General features: G+C 37.3%; 1 protein-coding gene across 1 annotated transcript; it reads left to right on the top strand.

The window, feature by feature from the left end:
- Positions 1–319: 319 nt before the first annotated feature.
- Positions 320–21,689, top strand: LOC132187021 (uncharacterized). The gene is made up of 11 exons (XM_059601172.1): positions 320–742; positions 5,051–5,277; positions 10,874–10,941; positions 11,269–11,340; positions 11,534–11,871; positions 11,954–12,042; positions 16,544–18,706; positions 18,853–18,930; positions 19,191–19,302; positions 21,073–21,123; positions 21,223–21,689. Exons 1-11 carry the CDS (start codon positions 377–379, stop codon positions 21,271–21,273), a joined length of 3,615 nt encoding a protein of 1,204 aa, XP_059457155.1. The 5' UTR covers positions 320–376; the 3' UTR covers positions 21,274–21,689.
- Positions 21,690–23,060: the final 1,371 nt, after the last annotated feature.

The following is a 23,060-nucleotide window of genomic DNA, read 5'->3' as shown; positions in this document are numbered from 1 at the left end:
AAAATTTAAGATACACATTTAAATTTTTACAAATCCTAACACGAACAACACAATACATCATCTAATTCATGATTATTTATTTTAAAAAGATATATAAATAGAATTATATGATGTAGTGTATGCATTATCTAACAATGTATTATATAAATCATAAAGGGGTGCGTCGTATTCCTACATTAAATTGAAGGGTCTTCTGTTCAAAGAACATTTTTAATATATTTTTTTTAATAAAAAAAGACAAAAAATAATAATAAAAAAATGATAAAGAAAAAGAAAGAAAAATGAAAAAAACAAATAAGCCACTTTTATTCTCCGGGCGCTCTCTGAGACTCGAAACGGTCCGATCGCTTTCAGGTCTCTCTCTCTCTCTCTTTCGATGTACGGAGGCTCATCGAAGCTTGGCCGTGGCGGCGGCGGCGCGGGCCGAGGAACCGGACCCAAGCGGCCCCACTCTTTCCCTCTACCGCCGCAGCACCGCCCATCCGGCCCAGGCCCAGGTTCCGCCAGCCGCCTCTCCCTCGGCGGACGCGGCTCCGGCTCCGCATCCAACCCCCGAAGCCGCGGCTCGGGCCCAGCCGCCGCGGAAGAGACCTTCAGTCTCGTTGCTGGGAATAACCCGCTCGCCTTCGCCATGATCATACGGCTCGCGCCGGACTTGGTCGATGAGATCAAGCGCGTGGAGGCGCAGGATGGGACTGCGCGTATCAAATTCGATGCGAACGCGAATAATTCTACTGGGAATGTAAGTTTCTTGCTGAAATTTCAACTGGGTCCAGCTTCTTTCGTTTAAGTTATTTGCAAAATTTGGCTATGGTTGTGCTTAGTTTTTTAGTTTTATTTTTTTTATTTTTAATTCTCTGTTGGACATTGATTAAATCCCTCAATTTCTCTTTCGAATGCAAAAATTCATAGTGCAAACCTAAGTTTTGTGATGGAATATCAACCGGGTACAGCTTCTTTTGTTAAGTCAGTTGGATAATTTTAGTTATACCTGTCCTTAGTTTGTGGATTTCTTGGTAAATGTTCAATTGGGAAGTAGTCAAGTTCTTCAATTTATAATCATATGCAAATATTCATATTCAACCAAGAATTTCTTGGTTTGTTGTTTTCAGTTAGGCATTGTTTGAACTTTACAAATTTCTGCCTGAATGCAAATAATCCCCATGGCTATGTAAGTTTGGCGATGAAGTTCAAATATGGGAGGAACTTGTTCTCGTAAAATACTCGGGGATATCGAAAAGTTTTGCTGTAATTATACTTATGTTTTGTTTTTGTTGATTAATATACTTTGATTTGTTTGAATTATTCTAATTTGTACTTGCAATGCCAATGATCCTTGCAAGAGCGTACATTTCTTGATGAAATTTCAAGTGGGTATAGCTTATTTTCGTCAAATTTAGGTTTACTTGACAAATTTTCTTATTTTTCTGCTACATGGGTATATTTGAGCAACTCCATGAAAACGTCAATTTGTGTTCTTCCGCCATGCTTGTTTACTTTATCTGGTTACTCTGTGCCTTTATTTGAGCAGTTTTGTTGAACTTGTATTGCCAATGGTCATTGGACTACATGGCTTCTCCTCACTTAAACTAGATGGAAAGTGAGGCCATGTGCTTAATCCCATACAAGTGCATGACTACCTATAGAAGTTGTATTGAACTTTTACTTTCTTTGCCGACACCTAGGTATGTTTGACAACAGTCTTGAAAAGTGTTTTTGGTTTTCGTTTGAAAACGTGTTTTGATGTGATATAAATGTGCTGAGTTTTTTTTGGTGGCGTCCACAATTGAAAAATGTTTTATGTTTTGAATTGTTTGTTAATAGTTTTGAGAAAAGTTATTTTTTTTTATTTTTTTTTACTTATCAAAAAAAAGTTTTGAGAAAAGCATGTTTTTGGTTTTGAAAACAGAAAAGTGTTTTCAAATCTGTTACCAAACAAGGCCTTATGTTCCTTTTGCTCCTATAACTAGTTTTGGGTATTAGTGCTTAGTTTGTTCAATGAATCAAGCTGTGTAGTTCTGATAATGGGATTGTTATGGAATTTTTGGTTGGTGTAGACTTACCTAGAGAACATAATTTTAATTTTAAGGGTTTATATTGGAGATTATCAGAAGACTCAATGTAGAAGTTGATTAACCAACAAACACCAATTTTTTGCAAATGAAAATCATGCCAATTAAACAATGAAATGATGTTATCAGTTGGAGAAGTAGCATGTGTAGGAATAACACACTCAAAGACTATATGGATGGAAAACAAAAGAAGATGCTTGTAGAGCTTTTTTGGGATTGCGTTAGGAAGCTTAAAAAGTATTTTTAGTACCTAAAAAGATGTGCCAAACAAAAAAATGGTATGTTTGGTAAAAAAACTCCAAAAGTACTTCTTTGACTTTTTTACCATAAAAATTGCCTAAACACACTTTTGGGAAAATCTTAAAAATGAAGCTTTTCCTAAAAAGCTCTTTTTGGCTTTAAAAGTTATATTTCCTGACGCAATCCCGAACATGCTTGTAAAGTCTTAACATATTCCGTAAGCACAGTATCAAACAAATGCCCTAATTTTTCCTAAAAAAGACTTGCAAAAAACTAGGTTTGTATAGTGTAGTGCTAGAGCCCAAGTATAAATATCAACACAGGGCCCATAGTATCTCCAAAAGCAAGAGTATGCCTATATATGCTATCTTATTTGATTACATACTTGATATGAAAGGCATATTGCTCATAACATACAAGGACTAGGTGGCTGGTTCCAAGGTGGATGAAGTGCATTGGATCTTGTGTCTAAAACTTTTAGCATTGATCAAAGTACTCATTTTTTGAAAGAAAAAAAAAAAGAAAGAACTTTAAGTAGGTTTAAGATGTGGAGGTAGGCCCCCATTTGACACACAAAATGGCGTCCAATTCACACTCTAGCAATTTGAAGTTTGAACTATGGATTGGTGGGTTCTGCGTGGACTTGTGTGAACAATGGCGAAGGGGAAATGCCCTCAAAGCATGGATAGTTTATTTAGGTCAAAATAATGGTAGCGGTTCTAGATAGATGATTGAATATGCCAAAGGATTTGTTGAAAATGTTAATTTCCTTATCATACTTGGTTACTGCTTGTCATGCAAGATTTTCAACCATCTGTACTCCTACAAAATTAGGGTTCAATAATTCTAAAATGTTGATTGCTGCAGCTGCGTTTTGTTTTAATTGTTGATTGAATATGATATGGGGAGATTGGGAACCCTACTCTCTCCAGGGCCTTTGGCCACATCCTTTAGCCTATTTTCCTTGAATATGATTGTCTTTGTGTTGTTATCGTGCACAACAATGATGAATAATATGAAACCGAAAAGAGAGAGAGAAATCAAGATACAGATTTACGTGGTTCAGCAATGTGCCTACGTCCATAGGAGAGTGCAACTATATTTCACCATTAATGATTCAGGGTTATTACAACATAACATATTTATAGGAAAACCCTAATTGTACGGATGTATTTTGGAAAACCCTAATTATACAATATTCATAGGAGAACCCTAATTTTCTCTGTTCACTCCGCTCCATCTACTAGTATTCCAGTATTACTCTCTATGCCTGAAAGAATATGAGCCACTAGTTCCAACACTTTGGAAGTATCTTTGGTTGCTAATTGCTTTTTTATGCTATTGTATATTGTATCTTGCTGGTTGTTTCTCTCCTTCTATGAGCTGCATTGGAGGGTTCTCCTGCTCTTTTCTAGGTAGGGTACATATCTGAAATGAGGCTCTTCTTTTCTCTAAAATTTTCATGCAAACTATAACAAACATGTTTTTTTTTTTGTTTTTAATTTTTATAAATAATGTATATTCAAACAACGCGCAAAGGGGCGCAACCCGTGTTCACAGAGAGTATACAAGAGACCCCTACTCCGTAGAGAAAGAAGTGCATAAATCTAGAAATTCAGAAAATGTAGAAATAGTTGGAATAGGCCAAGCCACTTTCCATGAAAACAACGTTTGTAGCACCAACTTCTTCAAAGGGATCAATCCTGCTCGCAATCGTCAAAGCTTCGAGCATTCCGTTTTCTCCAAATACACAACATCATGCACAATGGTACTAGTCTCCATATGTGCAACGCAATATGATTGCCCATTTGTCCCCTCCAACTTTCCAAACACTCACTCACCCTGCGAGGCATGACCCATACAACAAACATGCTACATGCGTAAGAGGAGTTGAAACTTTGTAGATCATTCTTTATGCATTGTGAGATTGCCAGTGCCTTGTAGAGTGCTATTTTCAGGCATGTTGGGCTAGCTTGGGTCGTGCCTAAGAGAGTAGTAAACCTTCTTGTTTGTTGGAGAGGGTTTGGAGAAAGTCCTCAAAGCACAACTATGTGGAAGATGGTTCTGTCCTGCCTTTTGTGATGTCTTTCAAGGGAAAAAATGATAGAAATTTTGAAGACAATGAAAGGACACTGGCGGAACTTAATTTTTTTTTTTTTTCAAAGTTCTTTATCATTGGACAGCCGCTTTAGATTTTAATTTGCTTAGTTTTCATGATTTTGTTGACTTGTTCTCTCTTTCTAGCCAAGTGTTTCTTGTGTTCATGTGTACTTGAATTGCGCCTTTGTGCTTTTAATGATATTTCCTTTGCTTATTAAAAAAAAAGCATTTGGTTGCAATGTTGGTCTGAAAATCATGATCTAGTTTTCTGTTGTCATTTTTGTTTTTTTTTTTTTGGTGTAATGCTTCTAGGTTTTCATTTTCTTTTCTTCTTTCTTTGTTTTTTTTTTTGTTTGGCGGGGGTGGGGGGTTGGGTTTGGCCTTTAACGATATCGGTGGTAAGTGGTGTATTGTTGCGTCAGGTTATTGATGTGGTTGGGAAGGAGTTTAGATTTACATGGTCACGAGAATTACATGGTCATGAGAATTTGGTGGCCTATGTGAAAATAGATTTTACCATCAAAGTTGCACTGTAACTCTCTTTGATTTTCTGTTTGTAGCTACCATTTTTATGGTTTTGGCCTTTAACGATATCATCGGTAAATTACTTAAAATCAAAAAATGATATGTTGAATCAGGTTATTGATGTGGGTGGGAAGGAGTTTAGATTTACATGGTCACGAGAATTAGGCGACCTATGTGACATATATGAGGAATGTCAAAGTGGTGAAGATGGAAATGGTTTGCTTATTGAATCTGGGTCTGCCTGGCGAAAGCTGAACGTGCAGCGTGTGTTGGATGAATCAACGAAGAAGCATGTTAAGATGATGTCAGAGGAAGCTGAGCGCAAGCTTAAATCACGCAAGTATGTTGTCTGATTATTATCAAGAATAATTCTTTAATTTTTGGGTTCATTATATGGTGATTATGTGCTTTAATTGTGTTCTTTTCAACTTACAATTAACTTTTGTTTCTGTTTTTGTTAATGTATTTGTCCCTTACGCTATAAACTTCTCTTTAACTATCCAAATGCCTTGGATAGATTTGATGTAGTGGGTGTAGTACCTGTTGTGGATCGACTCCAATTGACATTTGTTATAGATGTTAATGCTAAAAATCACAAGCTTTAATAATGTACAATCTTGAGACACTTTTGAAGCAAAACCGTGTTTGCTCTACTTTTTAATTGGTTGATGATCTCTTCATTTATTTTTCCCAGAGTTGAAAGGAGCTCATCATGTGCCAATAAATTTGTACACATGCTTTTAAATTCCTTCCAATTTGTCTTCAACATCTTTCTTAGATTTTCTAGATGTTCTCGATTTTAGTTCTTGAGATGTTTTTTTTTGGGTTTCTTTTGCTAGGGTGATCCCATTTGTATACGACTGTGTACTTGGATTATGCCTCCTTTTTTGGCGTTCTGAATAGATTTTTTTAATACTTACAAAAAATTTCATTCGATTTATATGTTGATTTTTCATTTTTAACTATGCAACACTTTGGCATCATAGATTGCGCCAATCTTAAGTAATTAAAATGTTACTTGTAAGTTGATTATTTCTTCATATAGTGAAGACCTACCTAAGTTATGTGCACGTCTGTTCAGAGACCTGCATAAATGCTGGCTTAAGTGGTAAAGAGGTGGGGCAGGAATAATGGTTTTTGATAAGTAATTGAAATATTATTAAAAAGCGCAAAAGGTGCAACTTAGGTAAACAAAAAGTATACAAGAGATATACTTAGCTAAAAAGAGAAAAAAAGGTCAAGAAAAGCATGAAAACCATGCAAATTATGATAGTATAAAGCAGTAGTCCAGTGGTAAAGAGTTTTGATGAAGAAAGACCTTAGTTTCATCACCATCCTCTCGCGGTCTTCAAAATTTATTTCTCTTCAAAGACACCACTAAAAGCAATAAAATACTGTATTTCACACTGCTACACTCTGAGGACTATCACTCAACCCTCTCCAACAAGCGGAAATATCTATCACTCGTCTAGGCATAACCCAATTTAGCCCAACATGATTGAAAATGGCACTCCACAAGGCACTAGCAATCTCATAGTGGAGAAGAAGATGATCTGCATACTCCTCACTCTTACACACACAACACCAATCGGCCATAGTGGCATATTGCTTCCTTGGGTTATCCATGGTGAGAATCTTCCTTGGGGCTGCTAACCAAACAAAAAATGCCGCTCTTATGAGGACCTTATTCCGCTAAATACTTATCCAAGGGAAGAGAGTACCATCATGAGGGACAAAGGACATTATAGAATGATCTAATGTTGAACAATCCTTTCTTGGAAGGAGCTCAACAAAGCTTATATTTTCCTCTTGTCTTGATTTAAAGGAGTACAACAAATTGTAAAACGAAGTGAAGCACCTCCTAATCGTGAGCTGATCTAATAAAGCTTACGTTCCGTTGATGGGAGCCACTAGATAACTCTAAATGATCTGCCACTGAAGCATCTATAATGCGAGCAATACTATACAAATCCAGAAAAGCTTCCTTGAGGGCCAAAATCTAGTCTTGGAGCTGTCTCCCACCTTAAATGTGGTATGGCTAGAGAACTCCCCCAACCCCTTATGATATTTTTCCATAACCTTGTCTCATATGATCCATGAACCTCGTTAGGACACCCATCCCATGAGCTGTCATATTTAGAACCCACCACAACTCTCTATAAAGCCTATCTCTCATGCATATAGTGCTATAATCACTTCCCCAAAAGAGCACAAGTAAATAAAAAAGCAAGTTTCGGACCCCCAACCCTCCCTCAAAAATTGGAGAAACAAACTTTGGACCAATTGACGAAGTGAAATTTGAACTCTTCACCTGGCTTATCCCTTTAGAAATCCTGCTATAACTTCTCTATGTAACTGGCAACGCTAGCAAGGAAGGGAAAAAGAGATATGAAATACGTAGGCAAATTGGGTAGGGTGCTCTTGATCAAGGTAATCCTTCCACCCTTAGACAAGTGCATCCTCTTCCAGCCAGCAAAACTTTGCTCAATCTAATCAATAACACCATCCCAAATAGATTTGATCTTAAAAGAAGCTCCTAACAGAGGTGCATTAGGGTTCTGGTTTTTTTAGGGCTGGTGGTGGGTTCTGTGGGCTACAGTGTTTGGGTTCTTTGGGTTCTTGCTTTGGTTTTTTCGCTTGGTGGTGGTTATAGTTGGGATGGGTTTCTTTGGGGTCTGTTTTTTGGGGTTTTTTGGGTTACCTATGTATACTTCTTTTGTGTACTTAGAGGCGCTTTGCGCTTTTTTTGATATATACAATTTACTTATCAAAAAAAAAAAAAAACAGAAGACTAAGATACTTCAAAGGCAAAGAAGAAACTCCATAGCCCTAAATACCGACTAATCCATCAACATTGTTGACATTACCCATAGGAACTAAGTCAAACTCAACCAAATTAATTTTCAAATCGGATACAACTTTAAAGCATAAGAATAAGGCACACAAATAGTAGAAAATGTTTAGCGTACCAATGTTCCTAGACCCCGCAGAAAAGCCTAAAAGAAAGCCCCCATTTACAATAGTAGATAGCATTTTAGTTAAATCCTCCTTGATGATGACAAACAACAAAGGTGGCAAAGGATCTCCTTGTCTCAAACCACATGAACTACTGAAGAATTCGGACAGAGAAAAGCGTATTGAAGAAATAAATTGCACTATCCAAGAACGGCATTTCTCCCCAAAACCATACTTCCTCAACAAATATAACAAGAAGTTCCATTTGACATGATTATAGGCCTTCTTAATATCCAATTTGCAAAGCATTCATGGTTCACTAGATTTGATCATATCATCCAGACATTCATTAGCTGTAAGAACACAATTTAGGTTTGCTACCTCTGACTCTCACAAACACATTCCGATGCTTCAAAATAATCTTCTCCACAACCCTTCTCAACCTATTGGCAAGGACTTTGGTAATAATCTTGTACATTTCACTCACTAGACTAAAATGTCGAAAATCTTTAACATCGATAATCCTAGATTTCTTTTGAATGAGAGCAATGAAAGAGGCATTAAGGCTTTTTTTTTTTTTTTTAATTTTAAAATTTGCTTTTGGCATGAAAATCATGGAACACCCCCATAATATCTTCTTTAATCGCATCTCAGCAAACTTGTAAGAATGCCATAGTAAAACCATCAAAGGTTGGCGCTTTATCACTATTCATACTTTTCATCACCTCAACGACTTCACTCTTATCAAACGGTCTCTTTAACCAAGGGGTCTCCTCCTCATCAATGGAATAAAAAACAAGGTCATCCAGCTTCGGCAGCCAACTAAATTGTTGGGTAAACAATCTATCATGGAATTGCACAATGTGTTCCTTGATCTCAGTTTGATAAGATGAAACAGGACTATTTACCAATAGCGGCTCAATGGAGTTGTTTCTCCTATTTGAGTTAGCCGCTTAATGGAAGAACTTTGTGCCGGAGTTGTTCATGATTGGGAAATGGAAGCAGTTTCGCGATTTTTCGAGTTATTGTATTCCGAACATATTAGGTATGGTGGTGTGGATAAAATTTGTAGGATCCCCTTGAAGAGGAAGAATTTTGAAGTGAAGTCATACTATCAGGTAATGGTTAATCCGGCACCGATTGTTGGTCCTTGGAAGAGTATTTGGAAGAGTAAAGCTCCTCTGAGAGTGGCTTTTTTTGTGTGGATGGTGGTATTGGGGAAAATATTAACATTGGACAATTTACGTAAGAATATTATAGTGACGGAGTGGTGTTGTATGTGTAAGAACAGTGGAGAATCAATTGATCATTTATTATTGCATTGTGAGGTTGCTATTGAGGTATAGAGCATGGTTCTTCAGTTGTTTGGTGTTACGTGGGTGATTTTGGGTAGGATGAAAGAATGTTTGGGAAGTTGAAGGGGATTAAGGGGTAATCGTACAGTTCTGCAAATTTGGAGAATGGTTCTTTTGTGTGTAATGTGGTGTCTATGGAGAGAAAGGAGTGCACGGAGTTTTGAGGACCGTGAACTTGGACTCATCGAGTTGAAGAAAATGGTGCTCCAAACACTTTACTCGTGGAGAGTAATGTGGCATTCGTCGCAAGCTTCAACGCTTGCTGAATTTTTAGATTTATGTGCTTTATTCTCAGCTTAAAAGCTATTGTATACTTGAGCTTAATTGTATACTACCTGTGTACATGGGTTGCGCCCCTTTGCACTTATATATGAATTGATATTACCTATTAAAAAAAAAAAAAAATCTTCTGCTGCCCTGAACACCTCCACAATCAAGAAGAATGGGGAAGTGGCCAAGCAAAGTCTAGGCAACTTTTTCTGAGATAAATCAGGAAACTAGGCTTCCCATTTCGAAGAGACAAGAAACCTATCAATTCTTGACCAAGATGGGGTTTCCTGATTGTTTGACCACATAAAAGTCCCCTCTTACAAGGGGAACATCCATGAGGCCTTGATAAAAAATAAAATCAGAGGGCTTCACTATAGTGGGACAAAAATGAGCTTCACCTATTCTTTAACTAGGAAATTGAGTCCTAGGCTTAGATCTTACCATTCAAAGATAAAAATAAATACAGATTTTGCTAAGTTGAATATTTCAAAGTTGGATATTAGTTCAATCATGCATTCTAAATAATTTTATGTTCTTAAAACTCTTTCACTTTGTGGGAATAGGTTTGCCATTATTTAGTGCGTAGTTTCCTATTCAGTGTCAACATCTCTGGCTACTTTTATTATTTTTATTATTTTTTACTTATAAAAAAAAAACATCTCTGGCTACTAGGTTTTTGACTATAAAATTGCTCTTTTGTGGCATATGATGCGTAAGGAGAAGTTTAAGCTCGATTTTTTGTATGTTTGAACTGGACACTTTTATTCTGACAAGGTCAATTACATTAATTTATTCTGTTGCTCTTCTTTGTTTTATAAGAATACTTTAACCTTAAATTAGATAAATTGTTTGTTAGTTGGCAGCTTTCACATTTAATATAGTGGATTCCCTGGGAACAGCATCTGGATTGTCTGTTATTTGGTGGTTACAATCTACAATTATGTTGTGATAGTACTTGGTGATGTTGCTCTTTATATAGCTATACTTTGGCTGATGATCTATTTCAGTGTCTGTGGTGTACCCATTTTATCATGAAACAAACTGATGAGAAATTCCCCTTGGTTCAGATGCTTCGGAAGATTCTTTCTAGTGAAAGCTTGGACTTTTTCTCCCTCATTTTACTCTTATGCTTAAAAATCTGGCTTCAGCCTTCTGTAGCTAGTTAGCCACTTTAGTTGCAAAAACTTGGCGGTAATTGAATTCTATTACATCTATGAATGAATTCTAGATTTCATTATCAATGACTTTTGTTGGAAGGTTAAATTATAGTTCTACCATTGTCAATGACATCTTAAGCTAATTAGTTTATATTTTCCACTCACGTTGTTTAACACTTGCTTTTCCCTTTAACAACAGAGCCATTGTCTTAGACCATGGGAACCCGTTGATGAAGAGTCAATTGAAGCAATTAGCTGCTGTTGAGGGTAAGTTGATTATTCAGATTTTCATTTATACGTAACAACAGAGGATTACTTTAGACCACATTATATAGTCATCTCTCTCTCTCTCTCTCTCGGGTTCTTGAGTCCTTGACAACATATTTCTTACTCTTTTCTTTTTAGTGTCCATATATTGACTCTAGCGTCCTCTTCGCCTGAAGTAATAAAGTCAACTATTAAATAGTGTAATGTTGTAAGCAGTAACAATAGGTTAATTATATGTTTAACTGATTTATTTGCTGCTGATTTAATATTCTGCCAAAACTCCAAAAGCTGAACTATCTGAAGTATCTAATATTCCTGTGTTTCCAGCTAATCCATGGAGGAATCGCAAACCAAAGAAAGAGCCTCCATTTAAAAAGCAGAAAGTTGTACCACCTCAAGGTGATTGAAGCCTTCTAGAGACTTGAATTTTCATATTATATCAGAGTTCATGTAATGTATTTAGCTGTTTTACATGCAGAAGTTTAAGTGATTATAAGATTTCAATGTTCTACTTAATATTTGATTTCTTCTCTTTTGGTATCTTATTACTTTTTCCCCTCTTTTGAACTACACTGTCTTGCACCATTTGCAGTGAGCGGGCCCCCTAAATCTTTCTCTAAATCTGGAGTATCCTCAACTACTACAAAGGGCAGACACTCATCTTCACCTCTTCCATCTCCACCAGAGCAATCTGTTCGTCCAGCATCTCCATTGGGGAGTGTAAATATACCTAAGAGTCATGCTACTGTAGAAGATCTAATGCCCACTCAGGTGAAGAGTAAAGAGAATGCTGCTACTAGCTCTGAGAAAGAAATCCCAACCAGGACTACTGGTGCAGTACGGGAAACACTGGGACGCAAAAGAAATGTTGGAGCTATTGGAGATACAATTCCCAACTCTGGGAAGAAGATTGAGCCCATTATAAAAAAAGTAAGTGGTGACACATCCTTGATGCTTTTATTTTAAGAACATTTAGTGATCTTATGTCTTCTCATTCAATCTTGAGCATCAGAGTTCAACTTTTCATGCTCAAGGAAGACATTTCTTGAAGCCTGGAGTGGAGCTGGAAAGCCTCAAGAAACCTTTTCCAGAAAGCGGAAGGTACCTATTGTTATACCTCTTTTTTCCCCACAACTATACTGGGTTTTTCTGGTCATTTTAGTGGCAGAGTTGTTTCCCTTTTTACTCTATGTTTCCTTTTCATTTGAACTTGTGTTTATTGTGAGCATTATCTTCATTACCCAGTTGTTCTCAAGTCTTAACCGTCCATTGAAAAAGAAATGATATTATTGAACTGAAGGAATAGGAACATTGGCGAGGGAGTTCTATGTCACCACTCCCGGGGGAGGAAGACTACCGATGCCTAGGACAGTTGCATTGCTCAGCACGATAGGGCTCCCCATACTGATTAGAATGAGCCACCGGACCCTCCACCGTGACCGGGTTCAGAGTAGAAGGCTCAGTTAACCTTTTTACTCCGTGTCTAAGGTGGTGTTCCGGAATCCGTTATGAAGTCACTTTATCAATTCCCTCTCTCAGACATCGCCAAATAGAAGTTATCGGTGGATAGTTCCAAGATTGGGCTCTTTGGCGATGGTGATCCCGGTGTTGTTGCGTTTTGTGGGGAAGTGGCTTGTATAGTCAGTAAGGTAGTTTCAAGATAATATTGGTAAGCAGCTCAATAAGAACAAGAAGTTGTTGGCCGAGGTTGTGGCGGACACTCCGGTGGTGGGGGTGGAGGGCTATTCCGAGGCGGTGCTCGGCACTAGTAGGGTCAAAGGTAGGGGGTTTAGGCTTGCTTTGTGAGCTTAGGGTTGTTTTGGGTTTTGGGCATCAGGATCTCTTAGGCTTCTTTTGGGTTTTAGGGTCCTTATATGGGGTTTTTTTTGTGGGTTAACGCGGGTTTTCCTATGTATACTTACTGTGTACTTAGAGGCGCATTGTGCTTTTTTTGATATATACAATATTACTTATAAAAAAGAAGGTAGTTTCAGGGCCAGTTGATGCTGGTTGTCAGTCAGGACCACTTGGGTTTGGAGCAAACCTGAAGTTTGTTGAGTAAGCTTTAGTTTTGAACGAGGGGAAACTTAGCTCTTTTCTGGGTTACACTCTCCAAATCACCTATAACTTTAGCTTTCCTCACTCTCTCCTCATCACATAAAGCCCTCTCTTCTTCAACAAGATCAAGACCTCGCAACTCTTCCAGAAGAATCTTTTTCCGCCTCTCTACATTGCCAAACACCTCCTCATTCTATCTTCGAGGAGGTGAGTTGGAGGCAGAAATCTAGGGCCTTGTGGTTAAGGGAGGGGGACAAGTGCACAAAGTTTTTTCATAGATGGCCAACCCTAACAGAAAAAATAACACCATTGATTTTTTGTTAGTTGATGGTATAGTTTCTTCCAATTAGGGTGAGATCAGCTAGCACATTGTGCAATTTTATAATAATCTTTATTTCGAGCAGTTCAGTTGATGGCCGCAGTTGGACAACCTTTCTTTTGACTCTATTGGTGAGGTTGAGGCCAATTGGTTGAAGAGAGCGTTTTAGAGTTGTGAAAGCTATGAACATTTGATAAGGCCAAAGGTCCTAATGGTTTCCCTATGCTTTCTTCCAAGCTCGTTGGGATGTTTTAAAAGAATACATTATGTATGTCTTTCGTGGGGCTAAATGCTAGAAGCAAGTTTGAAAGAAGCCTAAATGCTACGTTCATTGCTCTCATCCCAAAGATTTCAGGGGCTATTGATATGAAGGATTTTCACCCGATTAGTCTAGTGAGTGGTATTTACAATCATTGAAAAAGTTTTAGCTAACAAGTTGATGGTTTTGGAGAAGATTATCTCCTATTGTTAGAATGCTTTCATTCGGGGAAGGCAGATTCTTGATTATGTTCTCATTGCTAATGAATGCTTTGATAATAGAATCAAATCTAGGAAGTCGGGTTACGATCATGTTAGTAGAGATTTTCGTCTGTACTTGCTGAGAAGGAGCGGTTTTGGGGGGAATGGTGCATATGGATAACTCATTGTATCTCCTTTGTGTGATTCTCTGTTTTGGTGAATGGCGCCCAACTAGTTTTTTTAGTAATTCTCATGGCTTTAGACAGGGTTACCTTTTGTCTATTACTGTTTGTCATTATTATGGAGGCATTGGGTAAAATGATCTCTGTTGTAATGAGTAGGGGTTTGTTGTCTGGCTTTTCTGTGGAGATTGAGAATGATGGTGGGATTGATATCTCTCACTTTTTGTTTGTGGATGATACCTTAGTTTTCTGTGGGGTTGTCCCAGATCATCTCTGCTTTCTATTTTGTTTGTTCTTATGTTTTGAAGTTTTGAAGATTATTTGGCTAAATCAAAATTAGTTCGTGTTGGTATTGTCAACAATGTAGAAGGTTTGGCCAGGATTTTGGGTTGTAGGGTCTCATCTTTGCTTATGAAATACCTAAGTCTTCCGTAAAGCCAAATCTATATGGAATGGCATTATTGAGAAGATTGAACGTCATTTAGCTGGTTGGAAGTGGTTGTACTTGTCCAAAGGGGGTAGGATTACCTTGATCAAGAGCACTTTTTCTAACTTGCATACTTACTTTATATCTCTTTTTCCTATCCTGGCTAGCATTGCCAATTGAATTGAGAAGTTACAACGGGATTTCTTGTGGGGAGGTATGGGTGATGAGGTTAAATTTCATTTGCTAAGCTGGTCCTAGATGTGTATTTCAATATCTGAGGGGGGTTTGGGGATTTGAAAGTTGCTCTTGTTCAACCGAGCTCTTATGGGTAAGCGGTTATGGCATTATGCTTTTGAGAGAGAGGCCTTGTGGAGAGTGGTAGGGGACCATAAATATGGGATTCAATGGGGTGGGAGGTGTTCTAATGGAGTCAAGAAGTCTTGTGGGGTGGGTCTTTTTTTTTTGATAAGTGCATTCCTTCTCGATGCCGAAACCCGAATATTGAAAAAAAAAAAATTTCCAAAAAAAACTTTCTTTTGGAAATTCATTAGGAGAGTTTGGAAGGGGTTTTCAAGATTTACTAGATTTGAGGTGAGTGACAGCTCCAAGATTAGTTTTTGGAATGATGTGCGGTGTGGGGAGCTTTCCCTTAAGGAAAGTTTTTCAAAGGTGTTTAGCATTGCTTGCTTAAGGGATGCTTCCATGGCAGATCTTCTTTAGGTTGTTAATAGCTCTTCTCAGTGGAATGTTAATATTGTAAAAGTGGCGTATGATTGGGAGTTGGAACTCTTTATTTTGTTCTTTGATCAATTGTATTTCATATGTTTTATACAAGACAACATAGACAAGGTTTGTTAGAAGCCCTCCAAGAAGGGGTTGTTTGATGTAAGATCGTTCTATATTGTCTTAATTCCCCATGATAGCTCCCATTTCCTTTGGAGGTATATTTGATGGAGTTTTGGCAGAGTGAGGCCCTTTGAGAGTGACTTTCTTTGCTTGGTCTACCACTCTAGATAAGATTCTTACGTTGGATAACTTGAGGAAGCGGCATATCATTGTGGTAGATTGGTGTTGCTTGTGTAAGGAGAGTGGGGAATCCATTGACCATATGTTTCTCCATTACGAAATAGCTAGTGCCTTAAGGAACTTTATCTTCGGCTTGTTCAGTTTAGCTTGAACCATGTCTTGTCAAGTGAGAGATCTCTTTGCTTGTTGGAGAGGGCTGTTTGGTAATCCTCAAAGCGAAGCTGTTTGGAGGATGATTTGGGTTTGCATGATTTGGTGTATTTGGAGAGAAAGAAATGTCCGAAGCTGCGAAGATAGTGAGAGGACAATGGCAGAGTTAAAGGCCTTTTTCCTTAATATCATTTTCCTTTGGATGGCTGCTTATGATTTTATCATATTTCTAATTTTCATGACTTTTTTTGCTCTTTTTTCTTTTTCTAACTAGGTGTTCTTCTTGTATTCTTGTAAGACCCTAGTACCCATGTTGGGAAGATGAAGAATAACCCACATAGAATGGATGGCTTATAAAGATAGTCATGAGTGCCAAGTCCTACATTGCCTAGTTACTATGTAAAATTCGGCTTTATAAGAAATTCTAGGGAAACTACAAATTGATTAGTCTTTTTGGAGTAATAGCGCAAATGTGGTTAGTGTTTTTCCCTAGATTATTACAATACTTCCTGCGTAAGTGGATACGCCCTTTGGTTTTAATGAGTTTCAATTACTTATTAAAAATAAGTGAGGGAAGAAATCTATAGCTACTATGGAGTGGATGTCATGGGTTCTATTTTAATGTTTTGAAAGAAGATTTTGATTATTGTTGAAAAGTGGATGCAAAGTACGTGCCTTTTCATTAATGTTGTAAGTGATCCTCGAGAATGTGTCAAGAATGCATGCCTTTTCATTGATTTTTGGTATTTCTGCCTTCTATAGGAGCCAGGACCATGGTTTTTTTTAACTCTACCTTTATGGAATCCATGTTTGTGAAAGGTTATCAAAATAATGATTGATATCTTAGAGGAAGTTTGATGTGAGCTCAAATAGTAGTTAGAGAATGTTCCCCCCCCTTTTTTTTTTCTTTTAAGTATTTTAAGTAAATGGCTTTCTATGTGTTCCTGTATGTGGTTTTAATGTGTGCTTTAATTGTTCCAGTTCTCCTGAAGACAACCATCAACAGAGACCTGCAACTGAAGACAAACTTGGTCAGACTCCTGCTGCAGAACCAAGATTTGAAAAGAAAGTCCCTGCTGATGAGCTGGAAGAACCAGCACACTTAAACTCTAGAGTAGAAGCAAATGCATTGGAAAAAATTGACATCCAACAACATTCACCTTATCTGTTTGGTGAAAAAAAGGGCTCTGAAAATGGTGAAGGGCGGGCAGGTAGCTCTAGTGATAGTGGAAGTGACAGCGACAGTGAAAGTGACAGCAGTGAAAGTGCAAGTGAAAGTGGAAGCCGTAGTAGAAGCAGAAGCAGAAGTAGAAGCCAAGTGGGTAGTGGGAGTGGGAGTAGCAGTGACAGTGAAAGTGATGCATCTTCCAACAGCAAGCAGGGTTCTGATGAGGATGTGGATATAATAAGTGATGATGACAAAGAACCCCAGGATAAATTGCAACCCTCTGAACTAGGGTTCTCTTCCTCACCCATCCTGAGGACGACTCCTGATGGCAAGCCTGTGCACAGTGGGAATTCTGAGAAGCAAGATGGTCAAGGATCTGATGCAGTTGAGATTGAAAAAGACTCTCCTGATGATGAACACGGAACTGAAATGGCTGTAGTTACAAGCTTGGTTCGTGACAAAGAGGGTGGAAAACATGCCGAAGAAACTAAACCCTTTTCACCTGGTCATGATGATCTGCAAGAGTGCCAACATTATGCAGGAAGTTTATTTGATGAAGGGGAAAATACAGTTAAGGACAGCGTCAGACATGAGCAGTCTGACAGCTCTGAGAGGATATCTAAAGTGAAACTCAAAAGGGGTTCTGATGTGAAGCACTTAAATGAGAAATTTGAACGTACAAAAAAGTCCAGAGCAGAAGCTCAACCCCCTGTTTCTGGGGGTTGGAATAGTCAATTCTCAGAGAGCTCTCAAAATTTATCCCCTGATAGGCTTGGTGGAAACACTTTTATGGGTCCTACCATTCTAGCGACAAATAGAACTGATAGGGATGGGAATGCTGATATTGGCCTACAGAAGGGATACAACCAGGCATTTCCTGGAAAATCTAGTTCAGATATCCAGCAATCTGGTAGAAGGTCCTTTGATCAAAGCACAAGGGCAAAGGCTCCTGATACAGCAGAGAGACCTGACAAATGTGAGAGCTTGGGACGTAGTCGTAAATACTCTGAAAAGAGCTCCCATGTGCATGAGGGTTTCTCCATGCAAAAAGAAAATTTTCATAGAGATGCTCCAAATGAAGATGATTATGCAAGTGCGAAAAAGGTTTCAAAAAAATCCAAGGGAGGTGGTGCTGGTGGCAAACAATCAGTGCCATTTGACTCACATTACCGGAAACATGGTGAAGTGCTTGGAAAGTGCAAGGAAGGTGGGCAGTTTTCGAGTTCACTCATGGATTATTCGCCGAAGGATAACATCAGAACTGGAGTGGATGTATCCCCTGTGGTCAATGGCAAAGGCAGTATGCTTCAAAGAGAGCTTTCAGACTTGGAGTTGGGCGAACTTCGTGAACCCTTGCCTGAGGAAACATCAGTTAAAAAGAAATTTGAACGTAAAAGTTCATTTAAACAATCTGAAAATATACCGTGCTCTTCAGATAACTGGAATTCAGATTTAATTAAAGGAAAACCTGTTGGGAAGACAACTTTAGAATCTGGAAAGCCATCCCCACCCAATCTAAGTGCGGGGCTCCATAGCAATCTAGAAGGCTCAAATAAAAAGAGGAATGCAGAAGATCGGGCTGTGCAATCTCAGCCACAACACCTGTCAAAAGTTGATCATGCTGAAGTTGGGTCCCAGCTTAACAAATTGGCAGATGGGAGTAATAAATCTAGACAGAATGAAAAAGGAATTGGTCTGGAAATTTATAGTGAAAGCAATAAGAAAGCACCCGTAACTGCTCCTCAACAGCATGATGCTAAACGAGGAACAGTTTCTCAATCCATAATAGAAACTAAAAAACAAATATCTAATGCAATAGTTGAGTTGACTGATGGGAGAAAGGATTCAAATTGGGCTGAAGGCAATAATAGCGATCGCAAGAGGAGGGATTCTTCTTCAGATGAAAATAGTTGTTCTTATTCTAAGTATGAAAAGGATGAGCCGGAGCTGAAGGGATCAATAAGGGATTTTTCTCAGTAAGTAGACATTTATATTAGAACTTTGTCTTGGTAAATGCCACCTAACTTGCCACTCCTTTCAAGGATTATTTCTTGTAATTTTCTTACCTGATTTTCTGGAAATTAATTCAAATTATACCCTTTTTTTTTTTTTAATATGTTAGGTATAAAGAATATGTGCAGGAGTATCACGATAAGTATGATAGTTATTGTTCCTTGGACAAGATTCTGGAGACTTACAGGTAATGCGAGAGCTCCTTTTTCTCATGTCTAAAGGTTTTGTTGCTTTCAATTTATTGTTACTTGTTTGACAGATTACTTGTATGGGCTTGTTGTTCTGAAATTGTGTCACTTAAAATAATGTAATATTAAAGAATATAGATGCCATGGTTAATCTGTGAAATTTTTTAAAGAGATACTGTGAAAGTGTTATAAAGAGAAAAATATGCTTTATGTACCCGTTGTGGAATCAGGGTGTTACAGTAATACCTGTTATATGTAGGAATGAGTTCCATAACCTCGGAAAGGACCTGGATTCTGCTAAAGGCAGGGATATGGAGAAATACTTTGACATCTTGGGGCAGTTGAAGGAATCCTATCATCAGTGCGGAATGGTATGCTTTATTCTTGTTTCTGTATGGTGTATTTTACATTTATACTATGTATATAATGCTTGAAAGATTTACCAAATCCATTAAGAAGATGATCACACTGCCCTCTTGGTCAGTTACAGTTTTTCAACCCTACTGTACTTATCTTTTTCAGTCTGCCCTTTCTACTTTGGCTTCATTATGGAAAACTCAACCATTGCTTGTAGTATATCACCTAAATTTTAGGGGCCTACGTCTGGTGCACTCCACTTAAGTGAGACCAGCACTGGGTAATGACCATTACACAGTCACTGTGGACTCCTGAATTCCAAGGGCATCCAACTCATAATTATGTATTAACCATTTAGACTTTTGGGCATCCAGTGTATGATTCTAGTACAATCCTTCAGTGGATCCAAGTTTCTTAAACTCTATTGATTCATCTGTGCCTTAGTATTCAAAACTGCAGAAATAAGGCATCTGTCTTGGACTTGCATGAGAAAATTAGTGCTTTTTTTTTTTTTTTCTTTCTGAATACTTCTTGAAGAATATGATATTGCTCAGTTGAAACTTGCATGTGAATTACACAAGGTTTGGTTGGATCTTACCTCTTTTATGGTATATGATGATTATTCTTGAACCCTAGATGGTTGTGATGTCTAAAAGTTATGTCATTCAATATGCATATGCCCTTCAGACGCATGTGTTCTTGAATAAAGAACACGTTGCTTTGTTTGTAATGTCATCCCTACTATTCTGTTGCTCATTCTCAACACTCTAATTGCTTCTGTCTATTTATATCTTTTCATTCTAAATTTCGTCAGTTTCAATCACTTCAAATAAGCTGTAGTTTACTTATTACTTATCAAAAAAAAGAAAAGAAAAAAAGCTGTAGTTTACGGGCAAATACTTATATGAGGCTTTTTAATTAACTCCAAGGGTAGTTCTATTGACTATGGACCACACCTCAAAAGTCATTAGGTCAAATCTCTCCTTCCACCCTCCCCGGTCAATTACTTAAAAAAAAAAAAATAGTATTCAAATTAGCAAACAAGAATGTTTTTTTTTTTTTTTGGATAAGTAATTAGCAAACAAGAATGTTAGTGATGTGAACTAAAATATTGGGAATCATAGATGAGAATATTTATAGATTCCATTTTGCAACATGGCCACACAATCTAAACAAACCAGGCAAGACCATGCCAAACTGTGTCCAACCTGATTTCAAAAGATTTTGCATAGGTTATGCTCAGGTTGAGCTGCTCAGTTGGAAGGTATGGCTTTGATTGAGATCCAGGCTAAGGATGTTATTTCTTGAGTTAGGCTTGATTTGACCTCTAATCCAACCCTATCTGTTCAAGTGCAACTCTAAGGTCCTATCCTACTTTAACGAGTGTAGTGAGATGGCTAGTGATAAAAGTAGCAACAAAAAGATCATAATTTAGCACATATGTGTAGTAGGAATTTATTTCCCTGAAATAAACTAGAAAAAATTCGACTAGATGATTTGATGAGCCCTAATATGGTATTGTCAGTGATGGGGTGGAGCAGTTCACTAAATCCTTATTACCATAAAATTACTATTTTCATTGGGTACTTTGATTTTTCTAAATTTTAGACAAGCACAAAGAACGTCAGTTATAATGCTGTTAAGTTTTCTAGGGCTCAATATTTCGAGCGACATATTTGGGGATTTAGTTAACATATCTGCCAGTTCATAATGCTTGACATTAGACTGAATATATACGCTTTCTTTGTATTTATCAAATATTTTCTTTTTGCTTGGCCTTGCAGAGACATAAAAGGCTGAAAAAAATATTTGTTGTGCTTCATGAAGAATTAAAGGTGATTTTTCCATCGTCTTTCTTTGTAAAGTATTTTTCTTGTATTTTCTAGACAACTTTAAAAATTACCTTTTTGTATGTCTATTCGTTCATATTGCAGAACCTCAAGCAAAGGATTAAAGACTTTGCACTCTCATATGCAAGAGATTGAAGATAAATTTTATGCACTCTTGCATACAAGAAGGTGAAGTATCATACTCTAGGACTTTGCAGTTATCTGGGGAATGATCAAGGAAGATCACCAGGATGCAAGTTCTGCTTCAGAGATGGAGGAAGAACTCTTTTCATGACCTTGAAGATGAAGGAAGCACATCAGAATGCAAAAATTGCTACAAAAAGGACTCCGGTTAGACGGGATGTCCACAACTTTTTGGTTCACACCCCATAATTCATGTGTTGTACATCTTGTGCCCTTTGTATATATTCCTCTTGTCCCATATTAAGAAGATGAGTAGCTCATATAGAGTGAGTCATTTATAAAGACGTTCATAAATGTTAAGTCTCACATTGCCTACTGATTAGGTGAAATTGTGTTTTATAAGTGATTCTAGGAAAGTTCTAAATTTATTAGTTCTTTTAGGGTAGCAGCGCAAATGTAGTTATCACTTTTTCTAGGTCGTTACACCCCTTGTACTCAGGTCTGGCTTTTTGTTTTTGTTTAGCCTGACCTTGTCTAGCCAGTTGGACTTAAGTTAAGTCCAACTAATTTTGCAGGTAATTGTTTATTTTGCTTGTCACCGGGAAATTCTTCAATTTTTTCAAGGGAAGGAAAAAAGAAAAAGGAGGACAAGGAGATACGAAAAACACATCTTAGTTGTTTGGCCGCTACGTGAAATCCATTTCTCACTTCTTGTATATATAATAGGATTAGATTAATGTAATTTCATCAACTTATGGGCCTATCAATTTCTGAGAAAGTGAGGGAAACTAAATGACACTTGCAAGGCTGTATCTTATGATTTCTTTTTCCTGTGTGAGTGTACAACTGAGCCTAATTTCTGCATTTCTGAGCAGGCTTTTGTGTTAGGCTCAACCTTAAATAGAAGGTCAAGTTAGATCGTTTTTGGGCCCCTAATTTCTTGTGTAAAATTCTATCCGTGTTGCAAGTATAGTTGTTGCCCATCAAAAAAAAGGTGGGGGAGGGGATTTGAAATGATCCATGCCTATTTTTTGTTATTTGGAAGAAACAAATTATAAATTTTCAAGTAAATTATTTAGGGAAATATATTTTACCGTCCTGAACTATCTACTCATTTGCACTTTTAACCCTAATGTTTAAAAAGTGATACTTTATCCGCCTCCTCTAAACTTCTAAATTGTTGCAATTCGACCATTTTGTCTTTCTTTCTTTTTTTCCCAAAATGTTCCCATCCCAAGTCAAAAAATAAAATAAAATTAAGGGGTGGCCGCCTCAAGCCCCAACTGGGTTGGCTGGTCACATCTTAATTGTTAATTTTTTAATTTTTATTAAACAAAAGTAGAAAAAGGCAAAAATAATAAATGGGTCATAATGGTCTATGTGTTGCTCCATAAATTCATTGGAAACATGGGTTGGTTTGAAAGTGATATTGATAATTTTAAATGGTCCATACCTGTTTCTGTTATTTTGAAATATGTATATATATAATTTTTTCAAGTAAATTCCTTTTAAAAAGAAGAAAAATAAAAATAATTAATAAAATTTTTTTCCAAACTTTATTGGAAGAATTTTCTTCAACTCAATCTTTTACAATTGGCGTGTCCAAAGTGTGTGATTTTCACATGTATTTTTAATAAAGCATATAATTCTCACATACATTTTTAACTTCTTTAGCTAAAACTGATGGGTCTCTATCTGTAAGCCTCTATGAAATCCATTTCTCACTATAATTGGAATAACATACTTAAAGTTATAGAACTTAGGTAGATGTAGGTCTTTTTAATCCAAATGTAATGGCT

This window comes from Corylus avellana, chromosome ca7 (genome assembly GCF_901000735.1).
Source record: "Corylus avellana chromosome ca7, CavTom2PMs-1.0".
In the NCBI taxonomy this organism is placed as follows: domain Eukaryota; kingdom Viridiplantae; phylum Streptophyta; class Magnoliopsida; order Fagales; family Betulaceae; genus Corylus; species Corylus avellana.
This window is presented reverse-complemented; position numbering and strand designations above follow the sequence as displayed.

What these genes read in the sequence shown, in the direction of transcription:
- LOC132187021 (XM_059601172.1), top strand. Translation starts at nt 377, where the DNA reads ATGTACGGAGGCTCATCGAAGCTTGGCCGTGGCGGCGGCGGCGCGGGC. An exon ending in CCTTTTCCAGAAAGCGGAAG is followed by an intron (nt 12,043 to 16,543) that starts GTACCTATTGTT and finishes TAATTGTTCCAG; the next exon opens with TTCTCCTGAAGACAACCATC. An exon ending in CCTATCATCAGTGCGGAATG is followed by an intron (nt 19,303 to 21,072) that starts GTATGCTTTATT and finishes TTGGCCTTGCAG; the next exon opens with AGACATAAAAGGCTGAAAAA.